Source organism: Salmo salar, chromosome ssa03, assembly GCF_905237065.1.
Source record: "Salmo salar chromosome ssa03, Ssal_v3.1, whole genome shotgun sequence".
NCBI classification, from domain to species: domain Eukaryota; kingdom Metazoa; phylum Chordata; class Actinopteri; order Salmoniformes; family Salmonidae; genus Salmo; species Salmo salar.
In genome coordinates this window covers 16,312,004-16,328,770 of record NC_059444.1, presented here as the reverse complement: position 1 = coordinate 16,328,770, position 16,767 = coordinate 16,312,004, and the positions used below count along the sequence as shown (strand labels likewise).

The window sequence follows — 16,767 nt, the reverse complement described above, 5'->3', positions numbered from 1 at the left end:
CATTGTGTTGTTTAAGTGTTCACTTTATTTTTTTGAGCAGTATATATTTATAAGGCACATGTAGGCTAATGTAGCCTTCTTAGGTCCCTCAAGCACCCTTCTGTACAATTCATTAATTAATTTGGACTGTCTCATCTACTGTCAGTTAGATCTGGTTCAGATGGGTATCAATACTGACCATAACAACACAACAATGAACTAATAAAGACAAGCAAACACTTCAAACGTTTATCTATAATTTTAATCTCTGTACACAAAACGTTTTCAGAATGCAGCATAATACAGTTGACGGACCTTAGTATAATACGACTGAGAATAATAACAACAAAAAAGAGCTGCTGGAAAATGACATTCTCTAAATGCTGAAGATGGACTAATCATACTGAACAAAGATGTCATCTTGAACCAGGCCACAAGGCATCCAAGTCTCTTTCCAGCTCAGCAACGTTTTTTTATTTAGCCCAGACCGACCAGCTATCACTTTACCATTGTCAAGAACAGTCAGCTCAGACATCTTTAGTTCTTAACCATTGAGATTTGACTCTGTCAATAATATTTTGTCTTAAAATACATTGTTTTTCTGTGGAGTAGCATTTGGGTCAAAAAGCAGGGATCGAATTACATACTGACCTTTGGTGGCGCCCTAAAAATATGTTAATATTTTGAACATATGGGTGTCAATATTAGTTAAGCACCCCCATTACTTGAACTCTGCCACAAAAAACACCAAAAGGACTCGTATCTTCCATTTAATTTAAAGTACAGACAAAAATAAGGTCATCGCAATCTGTCTGTAAACATTTGGCAAAATCAAGGGTCAACCAGTAAAGCTTCAAAACATCAGAATGTTTAAACAGTTGGAATTATGCAACAACAGCTGTACTACATCCATTTGTGTGTCTAAATTATTCATACAAGATCTGTGTAGTTGCCACAATGTTTATACACTGGGAAGCCTAGGAGCTAATTCCTTACCAACAGCACAAACAGCTATGTGTGTTTAGTATTCTACAAAGCACCACGACTGGCTGAGCGGGGCAACAAACAGAACTCTAGTCATCTTCTGTGATCAAACTGTCACTACGACACATGGTTTATGACTGGGGCCTGGAGTTTTGCCTGAACACTTAAAACTCAGGACTTTGTATGACTCCCGGTTGGGTTTGGTCCCTCTGTAGCCATGGACAACAACCCTCGTTCTGGAGAGCTAAAGCATGTCCAGGCTTTTGTTCCAGCCCAGCACTAAAACAACCCTGAATCAACAAATTGCCTAGTCATCAAAGGTATTAATCAGTTAAATCAGGTGTGAAAGTGCTGACCTGGAACAAAACCCTGCAAGCCTTATTGCTCTCCAGGACCAGGGTTGTTGACCACTGCTCTGAGTTGGTTGTGGCTGTCATGTGACGTAGGTGATGATGGGGACAGGTGACCATGGGTTTTATTTGGAGAGGGTTTTCTCTGCCATGTGTCTCTGCTGGCTCTGAGCATGCCTGTGACAAGAAAGAACAACAAATAACAGTTACATTAAAGAATGCATGAAAAATTATCATTAGATCCTTTAAAAAAAAAGACTAGTTTGTTTTCAGAAGATTGTATTTTAGCTGAGACTTTCCATGGCACTTGACCTCCAGAACTAAGGTTACTACAGAGACCTAATGGTGGTGCTATTAGTGGTGTTGGTGCGCAAGTGTGTGTGTGTGTGTGTGTGTGTGTGTGTGTGTGTGTGTGTGTGTGTGTGTGTGTGTGTGTGTGTGTGTGTGTGTGTGTGTGTATGTGTGTGCTTTAATGCATGTACAGTATGTGTGTGGGCTTCTATGTTCACAGTACTGTACAATATGATCATCACCTGGTCAGGTCCTCTATGTCCACCAGCATGGCGTCCTGCTCCACATGGAGCTCATCTCTGATCAGCAGCAGCTGCACCAGCTCCTCATTCAGGCCTGCAACGTCACCACAACGTTATCTTAACATCCTCATAGCCCCTGGAACAACAGAGTTATGATGGTGGTGATGAAAGGTAGATTGGGTGTGTACCACAGGTGGCTGGGGCCACCTTAATTGGGGAGGACGGGCTCATAGTAATGGCTGGAATGGAATTAATGGAATAGTATCGAACACATGCTTTCTATAGGTTTTAATACCATTCCATTTATTCCATTCCAGACATTATTATGAGCCGTCCCCCTCTCACCAGCCTCCGGTGGTGCATGTGCATACGTACGTGTGTGTACTCACTCTGTATCTGCGAGTGCAGATCGTTGGTGATGACCTGAAGCTGGCCCAGGCTCATGTCCCTCATGTCTCCCCTCCTCAGACTCCTCTTCATCAGACCCTCGCTGATATGGGGCAGGTGGGGCAGCTGCACACAAACAGACATGGGGACAACGTTAGAACATTAACTAGACAAGCAGGGGAACATTAGGTACAGTCATGTTTAGAGAGAAGCAATTTTGTTATGTTACTGCCTTATTCTAAAATGGATTTAAAAAAAAATCCTCAATCTACTATACCCCATAATGAAAAAGCAAAACAGTTTTTTAGGAATTTTTGCAATTAAAAATAATAATAATAACAGAAATACCTTATTTACATAACTATTCAGACCCTTTGCTATGGGACTTGAAATTGAGCTCAGGTGCATCCTGTTTCCATTGATCATCCTTGAGATGTTTCTACAACTTGATTGGAGTCCACCTGTGGTAAATTCAATTGATTGGACATGATTTTGAAAGGCACACAGCTGTCAATATAAGGTCCCACAGTTGACAGTTAATTTCAGAGCAAAAATCAAGACATGAGGTCGAAGGAATTGTCCGTAGAGCTCAGAGACAGGATTGTGTCGAGGCACAGATATGGGGAAGGGTACCAAAAACATTCTGCAGCATTGAAAGTCCCCAAGAACACACTGGCCTCCATCATTCTTAAATGCAAGAAGTTTGGAACCACCAAGATTCTTCCTAGAGCTGACCACCCGGCCAAACTGAGCAATTGGGGAAGGGAGGTGACCAAGAACCCGATGGTCACTCTTACAGAGCACCAGAGTTCCTCTGTGGAGATGGGCGAACCTTCCAGAAGGACAACCATCTCTGCAGCACTCCACCAATCAGGCCTTTATGGTAGAGTGGCCAGATTGAAGCCACTCATCAGTAAAAGGCACATGACAGCCTGCTTGGAGTTTGCCAAAAGGCACTTAAAGGACTCTCAGACCATGAGAAACAAGATTCTCTGGTCTGATGAAACCAAGATTGAACTCTTTGGCCTGAATGCCAAGCGTCACGTCTGAAGGAAACCTATCATCATCCCTATAGTGAAGCATGGTAGTGGCAGCATCATGCTGTGGGGATGTTTTTCAGTGGCAGGGACTGGGAGACTAATCAGGATCAAAGGAAAGATGAACGGAGCAAAGAACAGAGAGATCCTTAATGAAAACCTGCTCAGGACCTCAGAATGGGGCAAAGGTTCGCCTTCCAACAGAATAACAACCCTCCCTAAGCACACAGCTAAGACAACGCAGGAGTGGCTTCGGGACAAGTCTCTGAATGTCCTTGAGTGGCCCAGCCAGAGTCTGGACTTGATCCCGATCGAAGATCTCTGGAGAGACCTGAAAATAGATGTGAAGCGACCCTCCCCATCCAACTTGACAGAGCTTGAGAGGATCTGCAGAGAAGAAACTCCCCAAATACAGGTGTGCCAAGCTTGTAGTGTCATACCCAAGAAGACTCAAGGCTGTAATCGCTGCAAAAGGTTCTTCAAAAAAGTACTGAGTACAGGGTCTGAATACTTATGTAAATGTGATATTTCAGTTAAATGTTTATTTTTATTTTTTTTAATCGCACAAATTTCTAAAATGTAACAAAATGTGGAAAAAGTGAATGTGTCTGAATACTTTCCGAATGCACTGTATTTGGGCCTTTGGGGTTAGGGTGATTACAGTGCTTTGAAAAAGTATTCACGCCCCCAACTTTTTCCACATTGTTTGTGTTAAAATGTGGGATTGAAGTGGATTTAATTGTCTTTTTTTGTCATCAATAATACGCACAAAATTCTCTAATGTCAAAGAGCTTTGCACACCTGGATTGCACAATATTGGCACATCATTTTTCACATTATTTAAATTCTTCAAGCTCTGTCAAGTTAGTTGTTGATCATTACTAAACAGCCATTTTCAAGTCTTGCCATAGATTTTCAAACCGATTTAAGTCACAACTGTAACTAGACCACTCAGGAACATTCAATGTCGTCTTGGTAAGCAACTCCAGTGTATATTTGACCTTGTGTTTTAGGTTATTGTCCTGCTGAAAGGTGAATGTCTCCCAGTGTCTGTTGGAAAGCAGACTGAACCAGGTTTTCCTCTAGGATTTTGCCTGTGGTTAGCTATATTCCATTTCTAAAATACTCCCTAGTCCTTGCTGATGACAAGCATACCCATAACATTATGCAGCCACCAGAATGCTTGAAAATATGAAGAGCGATACTCAGTGATGTGTTGTGTTGGATTTGCCCCAAACATAATGCTTTGTATTCAGGACATTAAGTCAATTTCTTTGCCACATTTTCTGCAGTTTTACCTTAGTGCCTTATTGCACACAGGATGCATGTTTTTTAATATTTTTTTCCAGTCCAGGTTTCCTTCTTTTCACTCTGTCATTTAGGTTAATATTGTGGAGTAACTAAAATGTTGTTGTTTCATCCTCAGTTTTTTTCCCATCACAGCCATTTAAAACATGTATCTGTTTTAAAGTCACCATTGGCCTCATGGTGAAATCCCCAAGTGGCTTCCTTCCTCTCTGGCAACGGAGTTAGGAAGGACGTCTGTATCTTTGTAGTGACTGTGTGTATTCATACACCATCCAAAGTGTAATGAATAATTTCACCATGATCAAAGATATTCAATGTCTGATTTTTATTTTATTTTTTACTCATCTACCAATAGGTGCCCTTCTTTGCAAGGCATTGGAAAACCTATTGTCTTTGTGGTTTAATCTGTTTGAAATTCACTGCTCGACTGAGGGACCTTACAGATAATTGTATGTGTTGGGCACAGAGATGAGGTAGTCATTAAAAAATCATGTTAAACACTATTATTGCACACAGAGTGAGTCCATGCAACTTATTATGTGACTTGTTAAGCACATTTTTACTCCTGAACTTATTTAGGCATGCCATAATAAAGGGGTTGTATACTTATTGACTCAAGACATTTTAGCTTTCGATTTTTAATGAATTGGTAAATAAATAAATAAAAACATAATTCCATTTTGACTTTATAGGGTATTGTGTGTAGGACAGTGACACAACATCTCAATTTAATCAATTTTAAATTCAGGCTGTAACACAACAAAATGTGGAAAATGTCAAGGGGTGTGAATAATTTCTGAAGGCAATGTATATGCAAATAATTCAAACCTTTCTGTTATCCTGATCTTAGAGCAGTTTCTTTAGACCGGGGCAAGTTAAATGCCATCATCTCACTATTGTTTGTTTAGGTACTGACACACACATCAACAGTTCAGTAAAACTCCAGTCAGGGGGGAATTCACTCGGTCTGACACACAATGACTGTATGGTCGTACTAACATTCACCACAATCTTAGGGCGGGGAAAATATAAAAATTACACTACTTCTAGGTAGCTACCAATTTCTTAGAAGTGCTAAAGCTTGTTCCAAAAAAGCACTAAGTCGACTGTTTATTCCAGTAAATTACTAAATCGACTGTTTATTCCAGTAAATTACTAGGTCGACTACCAAGTTTATTCCAGTAAATTACTAGGTCGACTGTTTATTCCAGTAAATTACTAGGTCGACTACCAAGTTTATTCCAGTAAATTACTAAGTCGACTGTTTATTCCAGTAAATTACTAGGTCGACTACCAAGTTTATTCCAGTAAATTACTAGGTCGACTGTTTATTCCAGTAAATTTACTAGGTCGACTACCAAGTTTATTCCAGTAAATTACTAAGTCGACTGTTTATTCCAGTAAATTACTAGGTCGACTGTTTATTCCAGTAAATTACTAAATTGACTGTTTATTCCAGTAAATTACTAAATTGACTGTTTATTCCAGTAAATTACTAGGTCGACTGTTTATTCAAGTAAATTTACTAGGTCGACTACCAAGTTTATTCCAGTAAATTACTAAGTCGACTGTTTATTCCAGTAAATTACTAGGTCGACTGTTTATTCCAGTAAATTACTAAATTGACTGTTTATTCCAGTAAATTACTAAATTGACTGTTTATTCCAGTAAATTACTAAATTGACTGTTTATTCCAGTAAATTACTAAATTGACTGTTTATTCCAGTAAATTACTAGGTCGACTGTTTATTCCAGTAAATTACTAGGTCGACTGTTTATTCCAGTAAATTACTAAATTGACTGTTTATTCCAGTAAATTACTAAATCGACTGTTTATTCCAGTAAATTACTAGGTCGACTGTTTATTCCAGTAAATTACTAAGTTGACTGTTTATTCCAGTAAATTACTAAATCGACTGTTTATTCCAGTAAATTACTAGGTCGACTGTTTATTCCAGTAAATTACTAGGTCGACTGTTTATTCCAGTAAATTTACTAGGTCGACTACCAAGTTTATTCCAGTAAATTACTAAGTCGACTGTTTATTCCAGTAAATTACTAGGTCGACTGTTTATTCCAGTAAATTACTAGGTCGACTGTTTATTCCAGTAAATTACTAAATTGACTGTTTATTCCAGTAAATTACTAAATTGACTTTTATTCCAGTAAATTACTAAATCGACTGTTTATTCCACTAAATTACTAGGCCGACTGTTTATTCCAGTAAATTACTAGGTCGACTGTTTATTCCAGTAAATTACTAGGTCGACTGTTTATTCCAGTAAATTACTAGGTCGACTGTTTATTCCAGTAAATTACTAAGTCGACTGTTTATTCCAGTAAATTACTAGGTCGACTGTTTATTACAGTAAATAAAAAATTGACTGTTTATTCCAGTAAAATACTAAGTCGACTGTTTATTCCAGTAAATTACTAAGTCGACTGTTTATTCCAGTAAATTACTAAGTCGACTGTTTATTCCAGTAAATTACTAGGTCGACTGTTTATTCCAGTAAATTACTAGGTCGACTGTTTATTCCAGTAAATTACTAAATTGACTGTTTATTCCAGTAAATTACTAAATCGACTGTTTATTCCAGTAAATTACTAGGTCGACTGTTTATTCCAGTAAATTACTAGGTCGACTGTTTATTCCAGTAAATTACTAGGTCGACTGTTTATTCCAGTAAATTACTAGGTCGACTGTTTATTCCAGTAAATTACTAAATCGACTGTTTATTCCAGTAAATTACTAAATCAACTTTTTATTCCAGTAAATTACTAGGTCGACTGTTTATTCCAGTAAATTACTAGGTCGACTGTTTATTCCAGTAAATTACTAGGTCGACTGTTTATTCCAGTAAATTAAAAATGGACTGTTTATTCCAGTAAATTACTAGTTCGACTGTTTATTCCAGTAAATTAAAAATTGACTGTTTATTCCAGTAAATTACTAAGTCGACTGTTTATTCCAGTAAATTACTAAGTCGACTGTTTATTCCAGTAAATTACTAAATTGACTGTTTATTCCAGTAAATTACTAAATTGACTGTTTATTCCAGTAAATTACTAAATTGACTGTTTATTCCAGTAAATTACTAAATTGACTGTTTATTCCAGTAAATTACTAAATTGACTGTTTATTCCAGTAAATTTCTAAATTGACTGTTTATTCCAGTAAATTACTAAGTCGACTGTTTATTCCAGTAAATTACTAGGTCGACCAGCTGAGGCTAATAAACACTCTGTCCCGCCCCGGCTGCCTGTCAGGCCTCTTGCACGCACACAGTCACACACACAGTCAAACGCACACAGTCACATGCACACAGTCACACGCACACTGTCATAGTCACAGACACATAGTCACACACACACACACACTGAGGACAGAGGACAACCCAAGCCAGATGCCATATCCTACTTATTTTTGTTTGCAATCATAATAAGAGTAACCTGCTTAATTGCTTGCTCATAAGTTAATTGCTTGCTCATAAGTTAATTGCTTGCTCAGAAGTTAATTGCTTGCACATACACTACCGTTCAAACGTTTGGGGTCACTTAGAAATTTCCTTGTTTTTGAAAGAAAAGCATATTTTTTGTCCATTAAAATAACATCAAATTGATCAGAAATACAGTGTAGACAATGTTAATGTTTCTTTCAAAAACAAGGACAATTCTAAGTGACCCCAAACTTTTGAACGGTAGTGTAAGTTAAAATGGTTTGAAGTACAAGTGTTTTTCCATCACCCTGGGCCTCAGATCACACAGGAAAGAGTTCTCAAAGGCCTCAGGAACTCATGACAATCCAATCTGGAACTGGCTGAGACGGCAGAATTTCACTCTCTGTACCAGGAAACATGAAAAAGTTTCATTGTTCTTGTTGTTTGACTGAAAGTGGTATCAGTTTCATTTCAACCAACATCTGATCTTGCGAATAATTGGCTTCTTAGCCATTACATTTGGGCTTTTTAGCCAGTGCTTTTAACACCAACAACTGTAATCGGAAATACGATGCTATTATTTTTGTACTATGCCCTTGCATCTAAGATGTAACTTGATCTCGCATCTTGCATATTGAATGCATGTACCCAGAATAATTCTAAATACATATTTTTCTGACATGAGGAAAGATAGAGGTTGTGTCAAAGGGCAGTAGCCTGGATTCTAACCTATGTCAACACCAGACATGTGTGTCTTAAGCTGCAGCTTAGACCGCTACACCACGCTAGGTATTAAATGTGTTATTCTGACTGCACCATGGCTTCAAGTGTCCTCTCTCTCCAGCCAAGTCAACTTATCAGAAATGACAGGTCTACAACACACACACACACACTGACCAGGTCGGCGACGGGCGAGCGGCGGTGGATCTGGATCTGTCTCTCCACCTCTACCTGCATGTGGGCCATAGGGCGAGCCAACGCCAGGGCCACCCGTGCCTCCTCTTGGAGCCGCCGCTGCACCCGCCAGAAGCCACAATCCTCCAGGGGGTCTGAGTCCTCCTCTCCTGTGTCCCGGTCCGACAGGGACGAACTTTGCTTGCTCTGGATGGACGCACACATACACCACAGTAAGTACACATACACATGCTAGTTATACAGAATCATAGATTGTAATGTAAATACATGCATACTTCATAGTCATCAAACACAAACACATTGGTGTGTGTGTGCTCACACACACATTCCACAGTCAATTAGCTTATTTTTCTCCTGTTAAGTCCTGTTAGGTCAGGTTCCAAAGTATCAGTTGTGTGAATGAGAACACACGCCACACACACATCTACATCTTTAGCGTGTACCACAGGTGACAGCGGCGTGTCCAGGCTGGTCTCTGTCCTGCTGTCCTCTGCATCGCTGTCCTTGTCACTGTTGCTGTCATTCACAAAACACACCTGCAGGTTCACACCGCTTTGAGGCCTGACAGTGAGAGAGAGAGAGAGGGGGACAGGAGATAGAAAAGGAGAGGGGGAGAGAGAGATTGAATAATCAAATCACAGCCTGAAAAAAAGGGGAGCAGGAGGGAGAGGAATACAGTTAGATGAAGGAAGGGGGCGAGATAATCGCTCAATTCCAAATGTATCCATATAATCCTACCCCTGATCCATATAACCCTACCCCTGATCCATATAACCCTACCCCTGATCCATATAACCCTACCCCTGATCCATATAATCCTACCCCTGATCCATATAACCCTACCCCTGATCCATATAACCCTACCCCTGATCCATATAACCCTACCCCTGATCCATATAATCCTACCCCTGATCCATATAACCCTACCCCTGATCCATATAACCCTACCCCTGATCCATATAACCCCAACCCTGATCCATATAACCCTACCCCTGATCCATATAACCCTACCCCTGATCCATATAACCCCAACCCTGATCCATATAACCCCACCCCTGATCCATATAACCCTACCCCTGATCCATATAACCCAACCCCTGATCCATATAACCCCACCCCTGATCCATATAACCCCACCCCTGATCCATATAACCCTACCCCTGATCCATATAATCCCACCCCTGATCCATATAACCTTACCCCTGATCCATATAACCCTACAAATCCTGGCTGCATTTCCTTCACTGTCCTTCGCTAATCTAAGGTCTGACTTTCAAAAAACATGAAAGGTGGAGCTATTGCTTTTACACCAGTAACCCAGTCATAGAGGCGGCAGGTAGCCTAGCTGTGAAGAGCATTGGGCCAGTAACCGAAAGGTCGCTGGTTTGAATCCCCGAGCCGGAAAGGTGGAAAAATCTGCCGTTCTGTTCTTGAACAAGGCAGTTAGCCCCTGACAACATAGCCTTCCATTAAGAAAGCGACCCCGCACCTCTCTGATTCAGAGGGGTTGGGTTAAATGCGGAAGACACATTTCAGTTGAAGGCATTCAGTTGTATAACTGACTAGGTATCATCCCTTTCCCCTTCCCTTCACTCAGATCCACACAGGGGAGTGAATGAGGGCAGAAGGGATTGTGTGCAACCTGGACTCAGTTGTAAACATAACACAGTAAACGTGAATTGGTCTCCCTCCATTTAGTATGATATGCTATATTTCGTATGGTATGTATTAATTTGTGGATGTCCATCATCCATTAAGTATAATATGTTACGAATTACAATTTATATATGTTACGAATTGCCATTCATACAATATGTTATGAATTTGCAATACGTATGATATTTTACAAATTCCCGAAATGTTGTTGCTACATTAGCTAGGTGGCTAACATTAGCTAGACTAGGGGTTAGGGTTAGGAGTTAGGTTAAAGGGTTAAGGTTAGGGTTAGGGAAACGGTTAGCTAACATGCTAAATAGTTCCAAAGTAGCTAAAAATGTGTAAGTTGCTAATTAACTGCTAAAGTTGTCCATGATGAGATTCGAACACACAACCTTTGGGTTGCTAGAAGTTTGCTGTATTTACCTTCTGTCTTATGCAACCATACCAACAGTAACATATCATACTAACTTGAGTGTCCCGGATTTTTGTTTACTATGTTAACTTGGGCATTGTGCGGTTTCGTTTGGTAACATCATATGTCGTCACAAGCAATAACAAAATGGTAAATTAAACAACCAGACCCATAACATGACATAATAATTGGAACCATTGAAATCTCTCAGCCACAGTGATGACGAGTCAAACAGACTCTCAGTCACCTTCAGTAAGCAAGACATTTCAGTCATCATAACAGTCCATACGTCATTCATTCATTCAAGAAGCTCTCACTAAACAAGATGTGAGAATTTGGTTGAAACCTAGACTCCTTGCTTCAAAGTTGGAATAAGAACTGCACTCAACCCCTAAAAGCCTGTTAGCGTTGGAATTTCCACCTTACAATGTACCGGTAGCTACACTTTGACCAACACTAAGGGTCATGTGACCAGAGAACGTTCAATAGGAGCAGTGGACAGAAAGAGGCAACACTTCTTTATTTCCAGTAGCTTGACCACAGACAGATGAGCACTTCCCTAAACAGGACTGAAAAGGGGCGGTCCCCTTTATTTAGGATAAACACCAACCCCTTTTCCAGGAAAATGTGTAGGTGTAGTTCACTCGTCAGAGACTTGCCGTTTCTGAAGGCATGGCGTAACCTCGTGTGTCTATACTCATAAACTTAGTGTGTGGGTGTAGTATGCTTTGGGTTTGTGGATTCAGTGGTTACGTGTGAATGCACATTATTTTAGCGTGTGACATTTGTGTCATTTGAAGTGACATTGTGCATTTGTTTTTGTGTGTTTGCACTATGCTATGAGCTGATGAGTATTTATAAGTCAGTGTGAGAAGATTACATTGATCAGTATGTCCATGTGCTGTAAGCTTATTACATCTGTATCCTTTCCCGTTCAGCCATTTACAGTCAGTGACTCGTCTTGCCCTTTAGAATGAAGCTCTTGTGTTACTGTTACTGGGTGAAAAACAGAGAAATCAATGTAGCTTTCCGGGAAGCCACTCTGTCTTTCTCTATACATTTTCTTGTCTCCCCCTGTGGGATTTTCTCCGCCTAAATGACTCACTTCAGGGAGGATAAACTGACACTTTGACATGAATATAAATAAAAAAAGGCATCTGCTGCTTCCAGACAAAGGGCCAATCCCAAATTTCCCCCTATCCCCTAGACCAGTGGTTCTGTTGTTGCCCGGAAGTAACTCGCTCAATGGCTTGGTAATTATAATGAACACAAATATAAAAGCAACATGCAACAATTTCAACGATTTTACTGAGTTACAGTTCATATAAGGAAATCAGTCAATTTAAATGAATTCACTCGGCCCTAATCTATGGATTTCACATGACTGGGCAGTGGCGCAGCTATGGGTGGGCCTGGGAGGGCATAGTCCCACCCACTTGGGAGCCAGGCCCAGCCAATCAGAATGAGGTTTTCAACACAAAAGTGCTTTATTACAGACATAAATACTTTTCCGTTTCAACAGCTGTCTGGGTAGCTGGTCTCAGACGATCCCGCAGGTGAATAAGCCCGATGTGGAGGTCGTAGGCTGGCGTGGTTACACGTGGTCTGCGGTTGTGAGGCCAGTTGGAAGTACTGCCAAATTCTCTAAAACGACGTTGGAGGCAGCTTATGGTAGAGAAATGAACATCCAATTCTCTGGAAACAGCTCTGTTGGACATTCTTGCAGTCAGCATGCCAATTGCACACTGCCTCAAAACGTGAGACACCTATGGCATTGTGTTGTGTGACAAAACTACACATTTTAGAGTGGCCTTTTATTGTCCCCAGCACAAGGTGCACCTGTGTATTGATCATGCTGTTTAATCAGCTTGTTGATATACCACACCTGTCAGGTGGATGGATTATCTTGGCAAAGGAGAAATGCTCACTAACAGGGACGTAAACAAATTTGTGCACACAATTTTAGAGAAGAAAGCTTTTTATGCGTATGGTATATTTCTGGGAGATTTTATTTCACCTCATGAAACATGGGACCAAAACTGTTGTGATTATATTTTGGTTCTGTGTACTGTGAGCATGCTTTTCCTGTGTGAGTTTATGGTTCCTCCATAATATCTGTCATGCTCACGTGAGAGATGTAACACCTGGCTCTGGTCTACTTAGGGAGGGATCGGAATTTACAGCTTGGTTACCAGGAGGAAAATGGGCGAGGGTCATCGCTTTTTACATTTCAGTCAAGGGGAGGGTTTAGTATTTTGTAATTGTAATTTATGGAATGTCAATATTTCTCAGTGTTTTAGAATTAGTTGCTTATTAGGATATATATATCAATGTGTGCCCGATGCCGCCCCTCATCTCTGATTCTCTGCTGATCGTGCACTATCATGTGCGCCTATAGGCCATATATTGTGGTCTCAATCAAATGATCTATAGGCTGTAGTCTACGAAGTGCATGGTCGTAGAAGCACAGAGCAAAGTTGTATTTCTAAGATAGCTGCTGGGATGGTGTAAATAAAACTAGGCTGCATTGGACATTACAACCCTGAGCCCCGGCCTGTTTGCTCTTCCTGATAACAAAAAAAACGTTTTTGTGTGCCTAACCAATGGCTGTGCTTTGTAGGCCTACGGTTGTAGTTCAGGAGTAGAGTCAAAGGCTTCTCCCGAAAATAATGATTAGGCCTAGTTGATTAGGCCTAGTTAATTAGGCCTAGTTGATTAGGCCTAGTCTAAAAGAATGCACTATCTTGCATGCGGACTAGTCTATAGCCTATGTTCTGTTCAGTTTGAGAAGGAGAGCGCGAAGGTGAAGAGAACTACTTTGATAGCTTGCTACTACTATAATTGATTTGATTAAAAACAATATGTTTCTTGCCCATGATGCATTTATCAGAGTTATTGACCTCACAATAAGCCAGATTTGAGTAACGTACATTGTGGTGCTGAAACTTGAAGCAGCAGCCGCAGCACAATGAATCCGAAATGGACGGCTCATGGTGCTGAAAGTAGGTAAATTCCAGTAGGCATAATTCATTTAAACCGTCTTCATTTTAGTTAGACTTTACTAACAACAAGAGGGCTTTGTGTTGGAGCCTATTTCTTCCTATTTACGAAATATGAGGTCGGTCTACCTGTTTGACAGACTAAATTAGGCTATAAGCGGCTATATCCATAGATTTGTCGGTCAATTCCTCCACCCACCATACACTCTTTAAATAACCTACCTCCGTGTCGGTGAAGGGCTGTAAAGTTAAAGAACATTTTAAAATTCACAGGCCTACCCCTTGTTAGTTTTGAAGAAAATAAAACAGATCTCATTAGCGCTTTAGCCCACAATGCTTTATGCTAGAAACAAGCTGTAAAAGACCCGGGTAAGACGTGACTCGGATGCACATGGGGATATTTTGTTTTGTTTCTTTGACATTCAGATGCTGAGCTACAACCTTCTATAGCCAAGGAGACAAAACATGGACTTTTCTTGGGAAGTAATATAATTCTGTCACTATCAATTTATTAAGGTATTCACTTCCTGTACAACAGGCCTAGAGTATGTTTAAACCCAGACAGCCTTTAGGGAAACACTTGTGACCTTCTCTCGTTGGGTTAAGCAACGGAAGAAGAGTAATGTTAGCCAGCAGTTAAAGCATACATTTTTTCCGTCAGTAGCCTACTCTGTGTGGGGTGGAAAGATAGGCCTAACTTTTGAAAGTACCATGCTCAGATTCCTAATGACATCTCAGATTAAAATATTTGCAAACAGGGACAGTTTCGTTGCAAACACGACACACTGATTTTGCATTAAGAAATATGATGAAATGAACACACAGGCCTATCTCTCTGTCCATTCTTAGCCTGTAAATTCAGTTATTTGTGTGGTAATAAAAAAGATTCAGCTAATATGTACATGGCATAGAATTGCTTGACATTTTTTAAAAGGCTATTTTTTTCACGGACCTGCAAACACGATGATAGATTCGTGCAATGCTTTTACTATAAAGGAGATCTTTCAACCCCTGCTCTTGTCCATGGCTGGTCTGCAAACCCACAACCTTCTGGCCCGCAGTTCTTTGCTCTATCAAAATTCATGCGCTGCCATCTAATGCTTACAGGATAAAGAACAGTTTCTAAAACTGCATATCTATGGCTCTGGTCTGTCCAAGAAGTGAGAGTAAACGGTAAGCATGTTCTCTGCTTTCCACTTTATGTTTTTATTATCATTTTTTGTATATGGGAGGGTCATTTGTTTTTAAGCGTTCAGGGAGGGATTAGGGAAAATATATTTTGCTGAAGGGAGGGCTATCCATTTCTATTTCAGAGAGGTCTGATTTTCTCCATGTAAACCTTATTATAAATAACGTTCACTCTCTTATTGTCCCTTCTCGTTCGCCAGTGAGATGTTTGCCCAGGGGAAATAAGTAGACCAGAATGGCCCCGCCCCAAAAAGAAAATATAGGGAGTGGGGTGTATCGATTTCTTTACCGTCTCTGCTCTCTACTCAAGGAGTAGAATGAGGCTACCCCTAGAGACGATGATCAGTTTTAAACAGAAGGAATTCTGATCCTAGACCTGTGCCTAGTTCTCTTCCGCTAGAAAGTACGTCAAACACTCACTGAGCTCGACAGCATCACACCATCTAGTGGTGGAAAGGGTGCAACACAACTGACTCAATATTTTTAGTATGACGCTATTATTGCGTACTGATACCGCAGCAGCTAAAACTGTCCTGAAACTACGGGCGATCCCTTATTTTATAATACTACAACACACACTAAATTAAACAAAAAATTCCAAATGAACCTACCTATTTCCGATAAAGAGCATAAGCAAGCAGACAGACACATGCACGCACGAACACACGCACACTATCAGGTATACTCATGCATTAGCACCATCAGACAAACCCACTGGGAGGAAATGCCATTCTTGCTGCAGCTGGTGTAGATGGCTGGCTCCTCGTCGTCATAGAAACTGCCAAAGGCTAGTTTCTGCCTGATGGACTCTCTGTCATTCCTCTGGGCCTGGTGGAGGCATATATAAGAGATCAATACTCCAATAATACCACAGTACAATAGTACAACAATACCACAATAAACCTCAAGTAAAAACCCTGATGATAAAAACAGGCATCAACCCAATGATAAAGATGAAGGATTTTAATTCATTGGCATTTTTAAGAGGCATAGAAAACTAAGATGACTGGACAACATTAAAATATAGCCTACAACATTAAAATATATAGTAGGTGGGCCAATTAAGTAAAATGTGAAAACTATAGTCAGTATAACAACAAATAACGCATAGTATACTATTGCTTAAACCAAGGGAATAGAGAGATGTAGAGTTGGGGTATGGTCATACAAGCACACAAAGAGAAGAGATGGGTGAAGGAATGGAGGGAGGATGAAGAAGAAGGAATGGTTGGAGCGTTATAATGGAGTCTGACTTGCTGGGATGCTAAATCACTGCGGACTCAGTGAGTCGTGAGGAGAAGGGAAAGAGCAACGCACCCAGGCGGAACACACACACACACAGATAAATGTGCAGTCACCTCGCATTGATTTTATCTCATCTTTCTTTGTCCTCGCCTTTAATATCTTTTGTCATCTTAACTCTCATATAGTCTCTCCTCTCCTCTTCCTCTCTTTACCTGGTCTGTCCCATCTCTCATGTCTGACTACTTTTTGATCTACCTGTATCTCTATTTTCCTGTTCTTTCTGTTTGTACTCTACACCCACTACATCCAAAGAACATTGTTTCTTGGGCAG

The 16,767-nt window shown here is 40.3% G+C and overlaps 1 protein-coding gene across 1 annotated transcript in view; it reads right to left on the bottom strand.

The window, feature by feature from the left end:
- Positions 1–222: 222 nt before the first annotated feature.
- LOC106599072 (schwannomin-interacting protein 1) overlaps positions 223–16,767 on the bottom strand; it is a 21,357-nt gene continuing 4,812 nt past the window's right edge. Inside the window, exons 2-7 of the mRNA XM_014190133.2 lie at positions 15,907–16,019; positions 9,377–9,494; positions 8,916–9,119; positions 2,236–2,359; positions 1,847–1,940; positions 223–1,490 (exon numbers count right to left, since the gene is read on the bottom strand). Coding sequence (XP_014045608.1) covers positions 1,439–1,490; positions 1,847–1,940; positions 2,236–2,359; positions 8,916–9,119; positions 9,377–9,494; positions 15,907–16,019 — 705 coding nt within the window. The 3' untranslated portion in view covers positions 223–1,438. The remainder of the gene's footprint in view (positions 1,491–1,846; positions 1,941–2,235; positions 2,360–8,915; positions 9,120–9,376; positions 9,495–15,906; positions 16,020–16,767) is intronic.